Source organism: Xyrauchen texanus, chromosome 29 (genome assembly GCF_025860055.1).
Source record: "Xyrauchen texanus isolate HMW12.3.18 chromosome 29, RBS_HiC_50CHRs, whole genome shotgun sequence".
NCBI lineage: Eukaryota > Metazoa > Chordata > Actinopteri > Cypriniformes > Catostomidae > Xyrauchen > Xyrauchen texanus.
The window spans coordinates 12,849,400-12,868,509 of record NC_068304.1 but is presented as its reverse complement, the minus strand read 5'-3'; the positions used below and the strand labels follow the sequence as shown (position 1 = coordinate 12,868,509).

Here is a 19,110-nt window from a genome sequence, read left to right as displayed (position 1 = left end):
TCCTACCTTTGTATGTGGTTTTTGTGATCCGATCACAAAATGTTTTAAAACCCATTTAGACCTGTATTTTGTGCTGAGCACTTGTGATCAGATCACCTGAAACATATCTAATACCTGGGATAAACAGGGTCTTACAGGCTCCATATGGTTAGGATTAGGGATGGGGTTAGGTCATCTGCTGCCTGCCAGGAACAAATGAAGGCAGCTATGTACAATGGACGGTCTGATCCCTTCAATGTCCCATCCAAACTTCCTGTTTCAATATGAAATACGTCAACACAGAAAAGAAAGCTGTTCTCATCAAGCCATTTCAAGGGGTCTTTAAAAGCTTCAGCTTCAAAGGGGTGCAGTTGTCCAAATACTGTCTCAAGACAGAAATTGTCTACACCAATGACATCGCTGACAACATTTATTTGGATGTACCTCACTCTATATAAAAGAAATCACAAAACTAGGAAAAGAGCACTTGTTAAATTCAACATCTGATTGTAATTATCAATCCGCCTATTTCCTGCATCTATATTCTGAATCAAATGCAGATGTCTGTTGTTCTGGATTTTCTCTTATTAGCTCCTATAGCTCTTGTTGTCCAGCTATTGTCGATGCTACGCCTAATTTGCACAGCAGGTCACAAGACAGTTGTATTGTTCCCTCAAGTTATTTCTAAAGCGCTCATTCTGAACACCATCCCTGTTACATAACAACAAAGAATACATTCATCGGGAACAGGATCTGTAGGACGTCAGACCTTCCCTTTTCAAAGCTAGTCTAGGAGTAGTGGATGCATAACATGTCCATAAACTTGTTTCATTTATGATTTTGGGTTATATTTATATGAATGAGTATTTCACATAAAGGTAAAGTGTCTTTTTTGTGCTGTGACTGGCCAAGCATTGAGATGAAACTAACAGTTCTCTCTCCATTTAGATGAATTTAGATCCATTGGTTCTATGGGTCCAATTAGAAAACAAAGTGGGGTACTGAAGTGTAAGCAACTTTATTTTGTGATGTTCTGAGAGCAGCCAGTTTCATGTTTAGTGTTGGTAGACAGGAACTAAGAGAAAAGTGTTGGGTTTTCAACAAATCTACATTCAAACATATTTTCACATATCATCAGTACAGACACACGAGAATCTGTTTATTCAAACTCATCAGGCTTTGACGTTTATTTCAGCACATGAGTTCACATGCGCATATGTAAATAAAACTGAACTAGTCTTCTGGGTTTTTCTACAACATATACATATTTACAATATACAAGATATTCTTTAACTAAAAATCCTTTCAAATGCAAGCACTGGATATTCTGTTGCCAAAATATTGCACGAATATTTCAGGATGGCCTCTGTAGAATTGTCCTAATAATCGTCGCTTCTCTTTCAAAGAAAGTTTTGAGTTCTCATGAATAGTTTTAAGCAAAGTCCAAAGCTCCTCTCTGGTCGTTTTCTGAACTGTTTCCATGTACACTTTTCCAGTAATCCAGCGACAATATGTTGTACCTGAAAGAGGGAAGAGTTCACTGTTAATTCCCATAACACATAAAAGGATTGTGTGTTGACAAAGTAGTGGTGTTTTCTTCACAAATGTGACAAACAACTTGAAAAAATGGTCAGATTATAAATTAGGACTTTGATGACCAAGTACTGGGTAAACGAGGTACTTTTGATGCTAGTGATAAAAACAGCCAATAGGGAAGGATTGATTTCTTTAAAGGGATAGTACACTCATGAGGGTGAGTAAATGACAAGATATTTCATTGTAATTTTTAAGGTCTGGTCTAACTACATTTTCTATTATGTTCTTACCTGTGATGAGATCTGGATCTGTTCCCTTAATGATGCAGGCCAGTTTGTCTCTTACAAGTTTGTGCAATGTAACAGGAATCTAGGGCAAAAAAATTATCAAATTATTCTAAACATTCAACATTTTAAAGGTTTGAGTTGTCAGGTTATTTCTGGCACAGAAACGCCAGCTTATAAAACAGCAATGACCTGAATTGACAAAGCTGACCATTGTCTCATTTTAAAACATATAAAGACCATTAAAATTGTCCTAGTCAACTAATTTGTATACATTGTTGTGCTAGTTTGGACGAGCTACAAATGAGCTAAAAAATGATATCAGCATCAAACCCACATAATACAGTGGATATAAAAATGCAGGTTTTTGTGATGATAAAAATTAAACAAAGATAAATTATATCAGAATTTCTGCACCTTTAATGTAAAAATTACAACATATGCAATGCCGCTGAAAACCCAAGTAACACATTTCAGAGAAAAAAATTGTAAATAATAAACGTAGAATAACCTAACTGCATAAGAGGGTAACACTTTAGAATACTGTATCTTACTGCAGAACTAATAGGTAATTCTTCATTAACACTTAATTCACTACTATTAACTACTAAGGAAGATGTGTTAACTAATGAGTATGTAATAGCATTTTATAGTTGTGTTAAGTAACAATTAGCTAATCAATAACTATTGAATTCAGTCATGCCTCCTGATGAACTACTTTTAATTATCTACTAATTCAGCAACAGGAGAAATAACTATTGAGTAACTACTAATGAACAGTCGATTAATTACAATTACAATAATATCATAACTATTAGCCATTACAATTTTCAGGTTGTGGCCCTTTCTTCTTCCTTACTTCTAATTCTAAAGAATTACCTATTAGGTCTGCAGTAATTCCTTATTAGTTATGCATTAAGTAAGATACAGTATTCTAAAGTGTTACCCATAAGAGTGTAGTTCGGGTCCGGCATTTCTCGGTTCTGCATGGGTATGGTTCCAAGCTTTCAAATAATAGACGGGTCTGGTCCGAGTCCGGCATTTATTTTGGACCCGTGAAGACCTCTACTTGGTACACATGGACAGCAGTCCATTTTGAGAAGACATGCCAAATTTGATTCATTTCCAATGCTAGTTGGCACTGTAAGTTTAGGCAAAACTCTCAATTTTTTAATAGTGTTTTAAAATTTTCCACCAATACAACTGTCTTCACAACATCAGCAGGATCTGTCCTTTAATTCTTTTGCTAATTTTCTCCACTTTTCCCTAATGATTGCTACGTGCAGCTATATATATATATATATATATACAGTGCATCCGGAAAGTATTCACAGTGCTTCACTTTGTTGTTTATTATGTTACAGCCTTATTCCAAAATGGATTATATTCATTATTTTCCTCAAAATTCTACAAACAATACCCCATAATGACAATGTGAAAGAAGTTTGTTTGAAATCTTTGCAAATTTATTAAAAATAAAAACTGAAAAAATAATCACATGTGCATAAGTATTCACAGCCTTTGCCATGACACTCAAAATTGAGCTCAGGTGCATCCTGTTTCCACTGATCATCCTTGAGGTCCACCTGTGGTAATTTCAGTTGATGGGACATGATTTGGAAAGGCACACACCTGTCTATATAAGGTCCCACAGTTAACAGTGCACGTCAGAGCACAAATCGAGCCATGAAGTCCAAGGAATTGTCTGTAGACCTCTGAGACTGGATTGTATCGAGGCACAGATCTGGGGAAGGGTACAGAAAAATATCTGCAGCATTGAAGGTCCCAATGAGCACAGTGGCCTCCATCATCTTTCGTTTTTTACTTTTAATAAATTTGCAAAGATTTCAAACTTCTTTCACGTTGTCATTATGGGGTATTGTTTGTAGAATTGAGGAAAATAATGAATATAATCCATTTTGGAATAAGGCTGTAACATAACAAAATGTGGAAAAAGTGAAGCGCTGTGAATACTTTCCGGATGGTCTGTATATATATATATATATACACTCACCTAAAGGATTATTAGGAACACCATACTAATACTGTGTTTGACCCCCTTTCGCCTTCAGAACTGCCTTAATTCTATGTGGCATTGATTCAACAAGGTGCTGAAAGCATTCTTTAGAAATGTTAGCCCATATTGATAGGATAGCATCTTGCAGTTGATGGAGATTTGTGGGATGCACATCCAGGGCACGAAGCTCCCGTTCCACCACATCCCAAAGATGCTCTATTGGGTTGAGATCTGGTGACTGTGGGGGCCATTTTAGTACAGTGAACTCATTGTCATGTTCAAGAAACCAATTTGAAATGATTCGAGCTTTGTGACATGGTGCATTATCCTGCTGGAAGTAGCCATCAGAGGATGGGTACATGGTGGCCATAAAGGGATGGACATGGTCAGAAACAATGCTCAGGTAGGCCGTGGCATTTAAACAATGCCCAGTTGGCACTAAGGGGCCTAAAGTGTGCCAAGAAAACATCCCCCACACCATTAGACCACCACCACCAGCCTGCACAGTGGTAACAAGGCATGATGGATCCATTTTCTCATTCTGTTTACGCCAAATTCTCACTCTACCATCTGAATGTCTCAACAGAAATCGAGACTCATCAGACCAGGCAACATTTTTCCAGTCTTCAACTGTCCAATTTTGGTGGGGTCTTCTGCTGTTGTAGCCCATCCGCCTCAAGGTTGTGCGTGTTGTGGCTTCACAAATGCTTTGCTGCATACCTCGGTTGTAACGAGTGGTTATTTCAGGCAAAGTTGCTCTTCTATCAGCTTGAATCAGTTGGCCCATTCTCCTCTGACCTCTAGCATCAACAAGGCATTTTCGCCCACAGGACTGCCGCATACTGGATATTTTTCCCTTTTCACACCATTCTTTGTAAACCCTAGAAATGGTTGTGCGTGAAAATCCCAGTAACTGAGCAGATTGTGAAATACTCAGACTGGCCCGTCTGGCACCAACAACCATGCCACACTCAAAATTGCTTAAATCACCTTTCTTTCCCATTCTGACATTCAGTTTGGAGTTCAGGAGATTGTCTTGACCAGGACCACACCCCTAAATGCATTGAAGCAACTGCCATGTGATTGGTTGATTAGATAATTGCATTAATGAGAAATTGAACAGGTGTTCCTAATAATCCTTTAGGTGAGTGTATATGGGATCTGAAATCATTGTTTTTTTAAACAGTCTAAAGTAGCAATCACAGCATACTGTAGCGCTCTGCAAATGTATATTGTGTTTTGGCTCACCTTAAAGAGGTCGTGGTGGTTGTCCATCATGAAAAGAACCAGAAGATCAACCTTCCCCTTTGCTAGTTTCATCCTATGCACAATCGCGTTGGAGAATGCCCTCTTTACCGCCATTCTGTTCTCTATCTACAGAACAAAACAGATAAAAATCTTGTATATTATCTGTACTGATGTAGGAATAGAATTTATATAGGAGTGGAGTCTTAGTTTAATTTGCTGTCTACATAGATATATTTAATTAGTACTGCATTGACCCATTGGACTGAAAAGCTCACTTAAATTTCTATGGCTTCTTCCAATGAAACTTTTGTTTGGTATCATACACTGGTCAAATTTAGCAGCTAGCATGCTGAAATATTTACATTTACATTTATGCATTTGGCAGATGCTTTTATCCAAAGCGACTTACAGTGCACTTATTACAGGGACAATCCCCCCAGAACAACCTGGAGTTAAGGACACAATGGTGGTGGCCATGGGATTAGAACCTGTGACCTTCTGATTAACAGCCCTGTGCTTTAGCCACTACACCACCACCACTCCACTGGTGGTGTGTCGTAGTCACAAATATCAATATCTATTGAATTTTCCCCCCACATTTTGTAACAAAAAGCCTTTCTAATAAAATGAAAAGGAATGTGACAGAATAAGACTTCTCCAAACACATTCAGTAAGTATGAAGCTCGACCACACCATTCAGAAACATTACTACACCACAGAACACTGTTTTTTAATGTATCCTTCTACACTGACAATCCATATCCTCCATTACTAGGTTTGCAGCATAAATACACATCCAAATTCAAGACAAGAACCCCTTTTAATACAAAAATATTTGGGCTGAGATCTCTACTCCAGTGGTTCTAAACTGGTGGGTCGCAAGTTTGCAACCCAAAAAGGGGTCACAGGTCTGAATTGAAAGGTTTGCAGACAGCAGGGAGAAAACAACAATAATAGTCACACAATCAAACTCTTCTGATGCAAATTCACCTGCTTTTTGTAGAAACTAGCCAAATTAGGCAGATGCCAACATGAACAGATTGTGTGACATGCACTTAAGACCCCTGCACACTCACAGCGAAGTGCTTCGTCATAGTTCATTTAGAGTCAAAAATAAGTTTGAAACAGCTGAGCAACGACATACTGTTTGCGAACATTCAGACACCCGCCACGCTGCTGGTGTGGGTGTTTAGAGGAACGTTTAATCATGAGCATGCTCAAAACTACACAGAAAACATTTAAACATAGATAAAACAACTATTATGACATTAAAATGTGTTATCAATGGCTTCATGCCTCATTCTATGAGAAGAATTCACACAAGATCAGTAAAAGAAACTGTTTCAACCAATCAATGATGATTTAAAGTCATATATATGTAGATAATGTGTAATTTGTAATGAGTGCTAATGCGCTAACATGCCATACATGCACAGATTACACACCCTTTTATTGTTATTTATGATGATACTACTGCAAAAATGGGTGTATAAAAGAATGTTAATGGGAAGAATACAGACTAAAGAATGATGAAAGGCATATCTCACTTTAGGCAGATGGGTGAATGGCTTTCGCTGCAGAAGGTACATGAGTGAATGGGCACTTCAATGTATTTGAGTAGATTTGATTCTCTTGTAGACTAATTAAACAAAAAAATCCCATGACATGTTCTTGGAAAATGTGTCTATGTGAACGATCGTATAGATGTAGGTAAGTTTGCACCAGCTCACTAATAACTGCATGCTGGTGTGTTCATGTTGACTGATCTTAACTGACTGAATGAACTGGAATTCGCTGTCAGCCTCAAAGTAGGTGGAGCTCCAGATCAGATGTACAGATGACATGGACCAATGGCAAGAAGGTATTTAGCAGCCAGTACAAAGTTTTCCTGAAAGTTCCCGCTGGCAAGCTGTTACAAACCACCAAAACTAACTTAAAATCATCTTCGTTTAGGCCAAATTTGATTCTAAATGATGTAACACCCATTCGTTCTTCAATTTCTTATGTGTGCAGAGGTCTTTAACCTCCAAAACCATAAAAAAAACTGCACATGGTAAAAGAAAATACAACCCAGACTACAGTAAATACGGTTTTGCTTGCAATGGGTATAAACATGCTTTGTGCCGACAAAAATATGTCTTGTGCAGTGAATTGTGGGCTGCAACGAACATGAAACCATCCAAATTTAAGAGACATTTAGAAACCAAAATGATTCTCCAATACAGCCTATGTAATTGTAATAATTTTTCATATTGATCGGCTCAAACAATGGCCATCTCTGTTGGGTCACCCAAAATAAAATGTTGGTGCTGAAGCAAAACCAGTTGAGAACCACTGCCCTATTCAGCTCTGATAATCTCAACTATTTTTTCTTGATTTTTCTTACCTCTTTGTTTAATTTAACCTCCTGGGGGCTGGCGGCGAGGGCCATGAAGCGCAGTAACCTGCGGAGCTCCTCTCTACTGCGAGAATCCTGGAGCTTCAGACAAAGCTGTAGAGACTCCAGTGCTTGCTCCTGCTTCCCATTCACTGCAAACATGCACAATACAGCACCTTATGGACTAAAGAAATCAACCACAATATGTGATAAGAATGACTAGAATGACATTGCATTTATAGTTTAGTCTAGCGCATAATAATCCATTTCAATTCCATAGCCTCAAACAATAAACTACTCATATTTATGATTATAAATGAAAAACAATGACACTCATATACTGTAGATACATTTGGCAACACAAAATATCCTGAGGAGGTTTAGCGTGGGGGGAAACAAATCCCGCCTCCATAGTAACCCATTTATTTCTACCCATTTTCCAGGTAGCTTTAGCTGCAGGCCAGAGATCTCCAAATGGGGCAGAATCTCCTAAATGGGGCGTGGTTTCTTCGGAAGGCGGTGGGGTTAATCCAAAAGAGGGTTGTGCCAACTCTAAAATGGGGCTACCCCTCCACAGATGGTTAGGGTTAGGGAAAAGGTTAGGTAAGGGGTGCACTATATTTTTGCTGGCTTTGTCAGCAGAAATACCCGTCTCCCATTTTCCCCACAGAAATGAACCCCCTATGGGTGGGTGGGGCCTCTTTGCAGACTGTATCTTTAATTATTATTATTATCAGAGCAAATATGGTGTAGACTCTTTGTATATGAGTATCACCTTGTTGTGGAGAAGCAGGACTGAGTTCTATGTTGAGCATGAACTTCTGAACCTTCAGTCATGAGATCTATCACTTGCAGTGCACCATTTTTTTTTTTTGGTGCAAGTCAGGGGAAGAAATAAAATAACTCTCAGCCATGTTTGATATGTTTTTTAACTCAATGAGAGGATTGTGTCTGTGCAGTACAATGCTCCGTCTGTGAATCAGAAATTCCTATGCACCAATTCTATTCGATACACTAATCAAAAATAGTGTTTTTAGATTTAGCTGGTACTTGCCAGGGTGTTGCTATGTGGTTAAAAACGTGTCCTGAGTAGTTTGTATTGGGTTGCTAGGGTGTTTTTCAGTGGTTGCTAGGGAGTTATGTGGTTGATAAAGTATTCTGAGTGGTTAGTATCGGGTTGCTAGGGTGTTTTTGGTGGTTACTTGGGTGTTGTTATGCAGTTAAAGGTGCTCATAGTAGTTTTGTATTGGGTTGTTAGGGTGTTTTTGGTGGTTACTTGGGTGTTGTTATGCAGTTAAAGGTGCTCTTAGTAGTTTTGTATTGGGTTGTTAGGGTGTTTTTGGTGGTTACTTGGGTGTTGTTATGCAGTTAAAGGTGCTCTTAGTAGTTTTGTATTGGGTTGTTAGGGTGTTTTTGGTGGTTACTAGGGTGTTGTTATGCAGTTAAAGGTGCTCTGAGTAGTTTTGTATTGGGTTGTTAGGGTGTTTTTGGTGGTTACTTGGGTGTTGTTATGCAGTTAAAGGTGCTCTTAGTAGTTTTGTATTGGGTTGTTAGGGTGTTTTTGGTGGTTACTAGGGTGTTGTTATGCAGTTAATGGTGCTCTGAGTAGTTTTGTATTGGGTTGTTAGGGTGTTTTTGGTGGTTACTAGGGTGTTGTTATGCAGTTAAAGGTGCTCTGAGTAGTTTTGTATTGGGTTGTTAGGGTGTTTTTGGTGGTTACTAGGGTGTTGTTATGCAGTTAATGGTACTCTGAATAGTTTTGTATTGGGTTGTTAGGGTGTTTTTGGTGGTTACTAGGGTGTTGTTATGCAGTTAATGGTGCTCTGAGTGGTTTTGTATTGGGTTGTTAGGGTGTTTTTGGTAGTTACTAGGGTGTTGTTATGCAGTTAAAGGTGCTCTGAGTAGTTTTGTATTGTGTTTAAGGTGTTTTTAATGATTGCTAGAGTGTTGTTATGCAGTAGAAAAATGTTTTGAGTGGTTTGTTATGGTTGCTAGGGTATTTTTAGGGGTTGCTAGGGTAGAGTGTTGTTATGCAGTTGAAACATTTTCTAAGTGGTTTGTTTTGGGTTGTTAGTGTGTTTTTGTAATGGTTTCTAGGGTGTTGTTGTAAGTTTAAAACATTCTGAGTTGTTTTAATCAGGTTGCTAGGGTGTCGCTATGCAGTTGAAAAAGTGTGGTCCCTCCTTACATGTAAGGACATCCGCAAGTCAAAATTCACGAATCCATTCACTTAGAAAATTAATAGAACACCTATTACTAATAGTTACTAGCTACTTGTCTAAGTAAGCACCACTAATGACACTAATTTCATTTCATAAACAAGTAGAAATTAAGTCATCCTAACTCTCTTACCAAGCAGCTCAGAGATGCCTGAGTGGATGTCAAAGACGTGGTTGCTGAGCAGCGGTGGGTATTCAGACTGGCCGTAGTGTTGAACGAGGATTCTATAGAGCAGCTGCTTGTACTGGGAAGTTTCCTCTGCACACTTGGCTAAACCTCGGCTCACATCCACCACCAGCTGATCAGGAAGAAACTCCAGACAGTCCACAGCTGCCGACAACCAGTTATCTGCCCTGTTAAAGAGATAAATAAAAAAATATAATTGATAAGGACATATGAGTTAAAGGTGTAATTCACCCAAAAATGAAAATGTTCTCATCATTTACTCACCCTCATGCCATCCCTTTATTTCTTCACCAGAACACAAATGAAGATTATTTAGAAGAATATCTCAGCTCTGTAGGTACATACAATACACTTAAAAGGTGTGGGTGAGAAACAGATCAATATTTAAGTCCTTTTTCACTATAAATTCTCTTCCCTGCCTGTTTTACTGTTAACAGTAAAAAATAACTTCAATTTTGATATGTTTCTCACTGAAGATATTCTGAGAGCTGAGATATTCTTCTAAAAATCTTTGTTTATAGCAGAAGAAAGAAAGACATGCACAAGTCATGGAATGGAATGAGGGTGTGTAAATGATTTTGGGGTGAACTATCCCTTTAAGCAATGAGGTAAGAGGAGCTGTGCTGTAGTTTGAATATAGGCAACCCCTTCAGCTGTAAATATATTCACCTTATAGCACTTTATAAAACGGTTATGTACAATATGCTACAATCTACAAAGTTTTTATAAAATGGCTATATATGTATATATACTATATACATCATAAAAATATTAAGGGCACAATTTATAATCTAAACGCTAATTTATTTAGCAAATTTAATAAGTGCCATCCTGTTTTCCATGACGTAACAGAATGTTGCTATGCAACAAAAATAACAATCACCAAAGGGTGCTGTGCACTATGGTAAACAGATGTTTCAAGTTTTAGCATAAGCGACCAAAGTGACATATACTTGCCAAGAAGACAGATAAAGAGAGAATAAATGCCTACATGAGGAGATGAAAGATTACAAAGAGATATTTCATTTGCCAGAAAGTGTGTGTTAGAGGAATAAAGAGGGTTTTTTGACCATGAGTGGGGGGACAGGCCTTCAAACAGAAGCATTATATAATGACCAGCTGACCCTCGTCTGGACACAATATGCTGCCGAATATTGTTCATGTTGTTACACTGTATATGTTCAAATTCCTATACTGTTTATGTTTAAATCCCACACCATTTGGCTACAACATGAATAATACCTTAAAATCATGCACATTATTGAGGATGTGTGCTATTACTGTTCTAGGATTTTTGCCTTTTGAATGATAAAATGGGTGAAAAAAATCCCAAAGACTTACATTACAGGAAGGTCCCAAGCTCTAGTCCCAAGGGACTAGATTATCACAGAGACTTGGGGTGGACTAATTTGACTTGGAACTGCTTAGTAACCACCCAGAACACTTTAGCAACTGCATAGCAATATGCTAATAATCACTCCTTAGAAACCCCAGTCCAATGCCCAGACAATCCCCCTTCACTTTCAGAAAATGTAAAAATCAAGTTTTGTTATATGTCATTAGATGGGGAAATGACTGTAACATACTGAGCTTCGCTGAAGGCCTTCAGGATCTCGCGGTCCAGGTAGCTGCTGGTGTAGAGCAGGTCTGGGTCGCTGTCCATACTGTGGAGGGGCGGGCGATGACACTCTCTGCCCTCCAAAAGACTCTCCAGAAGAGGCAGTTCAATCAACTGCAGAAGCCTCAGCACCGTCTGCTGTCGCCACATCTCATCCATCACTGAGACAAACATGGACAAAATGAAATGTCAACAAGCAACTGTGTTAATGCTTGACAGTAAAAAACCTCCAATGTATTACCACTGAAGTGAAGTGGAAATCAGAATTGTAATTATAATTTAAACGTACACTCCTGTGATAAACCCAGATTCATCATCTGTGGCGTGATAGTGGTGTTCATGTTCAGATTTCCCAAAACATCCTCCAGAGATGTATCTGTTTTGACAGGTGAGTTGTTTGAATACGCGGGTTCCTCTGTCCTGGAGGGAACATTTAAAAATAGAAATGGAATAAAATCATTACATGAATATTATTATAATTTTATGTCAGTATGTCTAAAATAGTTTCCTGTCTATGAAGAGCAATGCTGAACAAGTTTCATGCATTCCTGTAGGATCTGCCAAATAAGGTCTGTAATTCCATGATTAAAAGAGATGTTGCCATTTCATGGACATTTGTAGAGGTTTGGCTTTTAATAGCGTGGTCAGTCCATTTATAGGTATTTACAAGTATAAAATGTCAAAATATTTCTGAGAAATGCTCAGCATTCTGTTATGCCCATATGCTTTCTCGTTAACTAATATCAAGTAAATGATTAACCAGTTTTGAGAGATTCTGCAAAGCTTGTATCCTAAAGCAATCTACTGAAAGTGGATCCAGAGGACATTTTATTGCTTAAAGGTTGCTCTTTCATTGCTTTTAGAGACTTGTTAGAGATCTCAGGTTTTTAATTTAAGTATCACCTTTGTCTCAGATGTTAATAATAGACACAAATGAGACAGTTGACGTTTAATGAGAGTATACAGTATGATATAAAATGAAAGCAAATAGCTAGCTCAGTTTTTGAGATCTGAAACTATAGAGGGGACACAAACAATTACTGGTTGTAAAACTTCAATTATCAGGAGAAATGTCTGAGAATCTGGAGGTTTAGGCAAAAGTCTCAGTTTCCTCTTCATTTAATTGTATTGCTGTGTCGGAGAAATTATTGTGGTATTAAAGGGATCTCATTTGTGATTTTTCTTCCCAATGGTAAAAAACAATATTCTTTTCAGTATCAATGTTTTCTACATATTTTGTAACCTGTGGCTTGTATTTTCAGATATATTCTATATTTTGCAGATTTTGCAAACACATTCTTTTAGTTTTTAAGAGTATTTTATCATTACAAATGGAAGCTGAAGTCCTCAAGTTTCAAACCTAAAACATTTAAAGAGGACTCGTCTGACAGCTGGATGCAGATGTTGTTACACAGAGAGGGTCATGAGATCTAGAAAAAACTGTACAATCAAAGCAATATTGTTTATTTACAACAGATACTAATTATTTTTGGTATTGGTTGTGCTATTTTGAAGATTTTTGAGTTAGTTTTATTACTTTTTGACAAATTGGCAACTTAATCATTAGATTACAGCATAAAATCCAGTTTTGGGTGTAATCCGATTACAATGTAATTTACTGTTACTGTAAGGTAACTACTTCTTAAGTCAAAAAGTAATGCATTACACTGTACATTTTTGTAATCAGATTACAGTTTAATTACTTTTAAGTAGGATACAACTGGGCTAAAGTCTCCACAAGGTAAAAGGCTCCTTTGATTTTATTTTCTCCCAAAACACTAAATAGCATCAAAAACTACCACAGGACCTGTTCGTCACTATACAGTGCAAAATGTTCATGTTCCATGAGATCTTTGCATGTGGTGTATAAAGGTTGATTTTGAAGGAAGTTGATCTAATTATAATTATTTTTTTAAATGTTGCAAATTTATGTAGCTAATGAAAATGCCTGAAATTAACACATTTCTTTTGAGACAAAATACTTATTTATCATTTTCAGTTTTGTTTAAGGTCATTAAATCAAACATTTTTCAATAACTGTCCAATAAGTGTAAGGATAGTGTTTGGGGTAAACAGCCCCCCTGTAGCAGGGGCTAAAGGCCCCTATTAAACACATTGTTTTTCTTAAATGCGGCAAAAAGTGGGCTCACATTAACTCGTCCAACCATAATAGAGATTAGTTTGTTTATATAATACTTAAGATGTAATAAAATGGCAAATGTGTTTGAAAAAAACAGGAATTGGTTGACTTTTTTCCAAAGTACTTATTTTGAGTAAGCAATATCTTAATTTGTTACTCAAAAAAGCATCTGTCTCAAAATTATTTGCATTAGTTGACAAACTGTGTCCTATAACTATTGCCCCATTATCTACACAATATCACTATAAATCCCCCTAGGGGCCTTTTTACCCCCTCACCACCTTTTTATTCAAAACTGAATTTTAATCTAAATCGATTTTTTTTTACCATGATACATTTTGTGACCAGAAAAAAGACAAATTTCCTTAAGGGGGGCCTTTAGCCTCATTGTACCCTACATAACTAGGGTTACACACATTTAAAATAATATACCTATTCCCATAAAATGAACACTATTCTCGCATACTGGTCTCTTATGATATCGAAACACTTCTACTTTAACGCATCATTTAAAAAACTTGTATTACAGACCCACCTACATTTAAACACTTATTCCAATGTGATTAGGCTGCGTGGGGTAGTTGAATGAAAGAGTGTTGGACTTTGGACTGTGGTTCAAGCCTAGCCAAGCACACAAGCAGGCACGTGAGATGAAAGCAACAAGAAATGATGTGTTTGCTTCAGAAAATGTACTTTTCATGTCGCATTTGCTTTTAGGACACTATGGTTTAGGTTTAGGTGTTGGATTTGGGTAAGGATATCTGTTTTGTTTACCTCTCATTTGCTTTTAGGACACAATCTGTTAGGATTAGATTAAAGTTTTATAATAGGAAGATACACTTTACTCATTAAAACTAATGATATTTACCATAAAAACCTTATCTGATTACAACACCATTTCACTTGCTTTTGGCGACCCCCACTGGCTTTGCAAATATGTTGCCACGGTCACGTAATGTTCGTGAGATCAGGTGGAAATACTGAGATTATTTTCAATTTCTTGAGCAGAAAATATTGGTAAAAATGGGGGTCGTGATCTGATGGTACCTTTGGTAGGATGGACTGTAACTGTTCCTCTGTATGCTGGAAGAATCATATCCACTCTCAATGGTTTCTGAGCTTGACGTGCTGGTGGCCGGCCTGTTTAGAAACCTGTACAGACTACAGCTGCTGTCCTCAAACTTCGCTTGCCTCTTTTCTTTCCCAAACACCTTGGTGTCCACTGCCTCGAAGATCCTGGCCTCCATGAGGGCCTGGCACAGGCGTACTGCTTTGGAACGAGGCACCTCTGCATCTCCACAGAACTTGCTCTGAATGATGTGAGCCAGAACCACATCCACAGCCTCGGAGCCCAGGAAGCAGTCATGATAGATTTTCAGATTGTGGCGTCTCCTCTTTACTTCAACCTGCGTTTGAAGGTTGTTGATTATGTTGGTCCAGATGTACGTGGCGTGGAATGGCTTCCCAGCCATCCCGCTGTCTATTAAGAGATGGATTGGACAGAAGCTGAGAAACGTCAACGAAACAGAACTCAGTTTAAGAATTATCCACACTGTATGATCTCAACCCCTCCCTGGTTTCTTAGGGATGATTTCCCAGACACTCAAATTTAGTTTTTGGTTGAAAAAATACATTTTTGGTTATAGATTTGATCAGTTCTTTAAAAACTGTCCATTATGGTCTAGGTTGATTGGCTAGCTGCTCCCCTAAGCAAAGAGTCAAGGTGCACACATAACAGACATACTGTTGGTTCTGACTGACAGTTTAATTAAAAAAATATTTTATGCAAATAAATGCTGATAACTTTCAAATAAATTCAAGCTTTTCTATCTGTTTTTCTTTATGTTTAAAATGAATTCTGACTGTTTGGTAAAAAATCTGAAAGTATCCTTATTGACTTTCAAAAGAGACCAGGTTCATATAATCCCAGAGCATGGTAATGTAAACAGGTTTGGCGTGCTGCCTACAACTGAGGGGCTCGTGTACGAGACAATCCCCCATTATGTGGTTAGGAAGATATGTTAAACAAGGTTTTTTAGAAATTAGGTGGCAATGGGGAGGAGGAGGGATTCCGGAAGAATGTGGAGCGAGGTAAGCGACCACTTATATAACGATGAAATACAATTGATAGGACTAGATGAATTCGGGAACCGAATTTACGTTTGGAACTACATTTGGTATTGTAAACTTGACTAAATCCATTCTCATGGACTCTTCTTTTTAAAGATCTATTATAACTAATATACACAGTGTTGGTACGGTCCATCATATTGAAATAAGTATACAAAAGGAAGCTTCTTTAGACTTGAAACTGGACCAGAAGGTTTCAGCTTACTCATATTTATAATTATAATCAATGTGACAGTTGCAGAGCATGAAATTTCCCATGTTTTGCTCTCACGGACCTAACTGTGGACCAGAGAACGCTTTTAAGGATCCAAGCTTCCAACATAAAGAGCATCTGGGGCCAAAGTCAATACACAAGCCTTATAAACGACACAGGGGTGGGGGGGTGGGATTTGTCATATCGCTGAGGAGTGTTTCCTGTACAGTTTTTATGTCCTGCCTTGAGGTGGTGATGAAGCTCTAAATTACCCATCAGGGATCAAGATCTTTCCAAGGGGTGGTCAGAAGCCTACACGGTGTTTAAATACAGTATATTACACAGAGATTTGATTACAGAGATCCACCCCACATATACACGCCTAGTCATCAATGCAAGGCTTTGCTGCGTCAAGTGGACAATGGTTGGCTGCAGTATAAAAGAGTCTCTTTAGCTACATAAGAAGGAAAAGCCTCAGAGGCTAAGAGTTTGCCTGGGCAGTCTGGGATCCGGTGAACAGATTAATGATGTTGGAAGGTTGTGTGAATATATTCATTGTTTGAGCAGTGAAGTGTTCACACCTATTGACCAAATAAAGCAATCTGGAAAGGCAATATTTATGAATTACTGAAACATGAATACAGCTTCTCTCCAACTGGCAATATTTGACTACACTCATCAGCTAATTCATCATCAACGATAATACCACCATCCGATAAACTATTGATAAAGATGATTCCATGTTACGTTCACATCATGTCGGCTCTATTTCATTTGCATACCACTGGTTAATCAATTGTCTATTATTATTGTTGAGGTCTCCCTTTGATAAATTCACAATTTGAATTGATTTAATCCCTCAAAGGTAACTGCTCTTTCACAAAATGTACTGTGGTTGAGCCAAGGTCCAATGATGGTATTAGGTATAGTAATGGTACTTTGATATATAGACATGTTTTTTGTTGTAATAAATAACAATGTATTTATGTTATGGCATTTTGAGTGGGGTCATAACACTGAGTGCTGAATGATTAGCTTGTACGATGGTATTTACATGCTACTCTATGGTACTTTAAACAATACCATGATATTACCATGGTACATACCCAAAACATGGCATTACCCTGGTGCCATGTTCAAAAAACATAGTAATATCATAGTACTTATCGGTACATTTTTGTACATTATGTTTTGATAAAACAGACAGAAAACAATGTTTGAATATATTTTACGCTTTACATTAATGATTACATTGTTGATGGTTTATAAAGGGCATCATTAATGACTAATAACTTATTTACAAATAAATTATAAATCATTAATATGCAGTTATAACAACATGCAAGGGTGACTGTCATGCAATACTCGCCAAATAGAGAGACATTTTATCTCACATGTTATAGATGCTTAATAACACTTATTTAATATTAATAACCTATGAAAATGTGACGTAAAGTGGAAACATATGAAGCATTTACTAAGGACATTAAGGAAACCTGTACATTAAAAACCTTTCCATAAAATTCAGAATGGTTTAATGGTCAACATGCTTCATTATATGAATTATGTAGTATATGAGCATTAAGGCCTGAAAAGTGTTTTGGCAAAGGACTATAGGTAACTAGAACTTGGTAATTTGCGACACCACGAATAACACCATTCTTTTGACATCAACATGACAAGGAAAGTGAGACTATACATTACATTAAATACATAAAATACACTGTAGCAAAATGGCATAATCCCTTCATTTAATCTCACTATAATAGTCTATTGTCGCTGCATTGTGACATGAATCGTGAATAAGGGCATTTTATGTTTTTGATAATTGATACGAATATGAATAAGTGTACTTTCTATGGATTTATAAGTGTACTTACTATGCATTTGTAGATTAAAATGTTCACTATTTGACAATTATTGTATGACAATCACCCTTTTAATTCATGTTATGATAACATACATCAATATATATATTTATAAATGACTTATCAGTCATTAATGGACCCTTATCAAAAGGCACATTAATGCAAAGTGCAGAATCAGCAGAATATCCATAAGAGGACATTAGAGGAATCACCAAGGAGTTTGTCCCATTGGAAAGAAAAAATCTGATGGGATTTAAAGTTCATGTCATGATGGGCACCACACACTGCTTTGTTTGCCCAACAGTCATACAAATAATCCCAGAGGGAGAACACATGTAACCATAATAACAAATCTAAACTAAGCTATTATTACACAGAAACACATTCAAAACAATTTTGCAGAAACTCTGTTCATTTGCTTTAAGTTTTTTACAGCTCACTTGGTCATCAAGCATAGACAAGCCAAACGGGTTTACCCTCTGGCTACACTGTGAATGCCAGATAGCACATGTTTAAATTTAAATAAAAACATTGATCAGCATTGGAAGTGTCTTAAAAGCTGCATCACATTCTTTCAATTAAGACAAAGAAAAATCTAACAAATTCTCAATATCAGTTAAAATTGGCAATAATCAGAAATGCATCAGTATAATTATTATACACCACATAAGTGTCCAAAATACAAAGAAAAAAACATAAAACCTTAGCCACAGATAACTAGAGACTTCTACAGATGCACTCTTAAAATATATGATAATATGTAACTTGAACATTCTAAATGCTGTACAATTAAATAAAGAGATCTGCAACGAAATAAAATATATAAAAAAGTCAAATGTAGAGCAAGAAACTTACCTGGACGTCTGTGCATGTAATTGTTTAGGTTAAAGCTGGATGACTCGCGCTGCAGTGTTTGAGAAAGGCATCTCCTTTTGTCGCGCGCTGTGAATGAATCTTCACACTCGCGCGCTCTAAAAGCGCTCTGTCTGCACTCATCTGCCCGCGCGCTCTGACACCCTGACTGTGACGTAAACAAGGCAATGGGCAGATCATTAGCATGATAATGATGTCATTTGCTTTGAAGCGGTCACCGAAACTGGTCACTTACAAACAAACAAACAAACACGAACGTTTGAATTAAAATAATCCAGAACTTGCTTTTGGCTTTGACTCTCATCCGATCTTTTTTTATGGAGAGGAGGAGATTTTACCATAGTTCCCGCCAAAATACCATACTTTGTACAACTGTTGTTCCAATTGTAAAACTATCGTAAAATAGTATGAACTCAAACACTATAAAAGAAGATATACTAA

General features: G+C 37.3%; 1 protein-coding gene across 2 annotated transcripts; it reads right to left on the bottom strand.

The window, feature by feature from the left end:
• Positions 1-985: 985 nt before the first annotated feature.
• Positions 986-19,012, bottom strand: LOC127622659 (DEP domain-containing protein 7). 2 transcript variants are annotated; one of them, XM_052096679.1, is made up of 9 exons: positions 18,652-19,012; positions 14,653-15,111; positions 11,755-11,885; positions 11,434-11,626; positions 9,794-10,014; positions 7,451-7,593; positions 5,065-5,190; positions 1,806-1,884; positions 986-1,499 (listed from the first exon to the last, which is right to left on the bottom strand). In XM_052096679.1, the coding sequence occupies exons 2-9, from the start codon at positions 15,075-15,077 to the stop codon at positions 1,285-1,287; spliced, it is 1,533 nt and encodes a 510-aa protein (XP_051952639.1). In that variant the 5' UTR covers positions 15,078-15,111; positions 18,652-19,012; the 3' UTR covers positions 986-1,284. The 2 variants fall into 2 exon arrangements, with proteins under 2 accessions (XP_051952639.1, XP_051952638.1); XM_052096678.1 differs by having other exon boundaries at positions 14,653-15,085; positions 18,652-19,009.
• Positions 19,013-19,110: the final 98 nt, after the last annotated feature.

What these genes read in the sequence shown, in the direction of transcription:
- LOC127622659 (XM_052096678.1), bottom strand. An exon ending in TCTGGGTTTATCACAGGAGT is followed by an intron (nt 11,627 to 11,754) that starts GTACGTTTAAAT and finishes TGTTTGTCTCAG; the next exon opens with TGATGGATGAGATGTGGCGA. An exon ending in ACCACCACGACCTCTTTAAG is followed by an intron (nt 1,885 to 5,064) that starts GTGAGCCAAAAC and finishes TTTTTGCCCTAG; the next exon opens with ATTCCTGTTACATTGCACAA.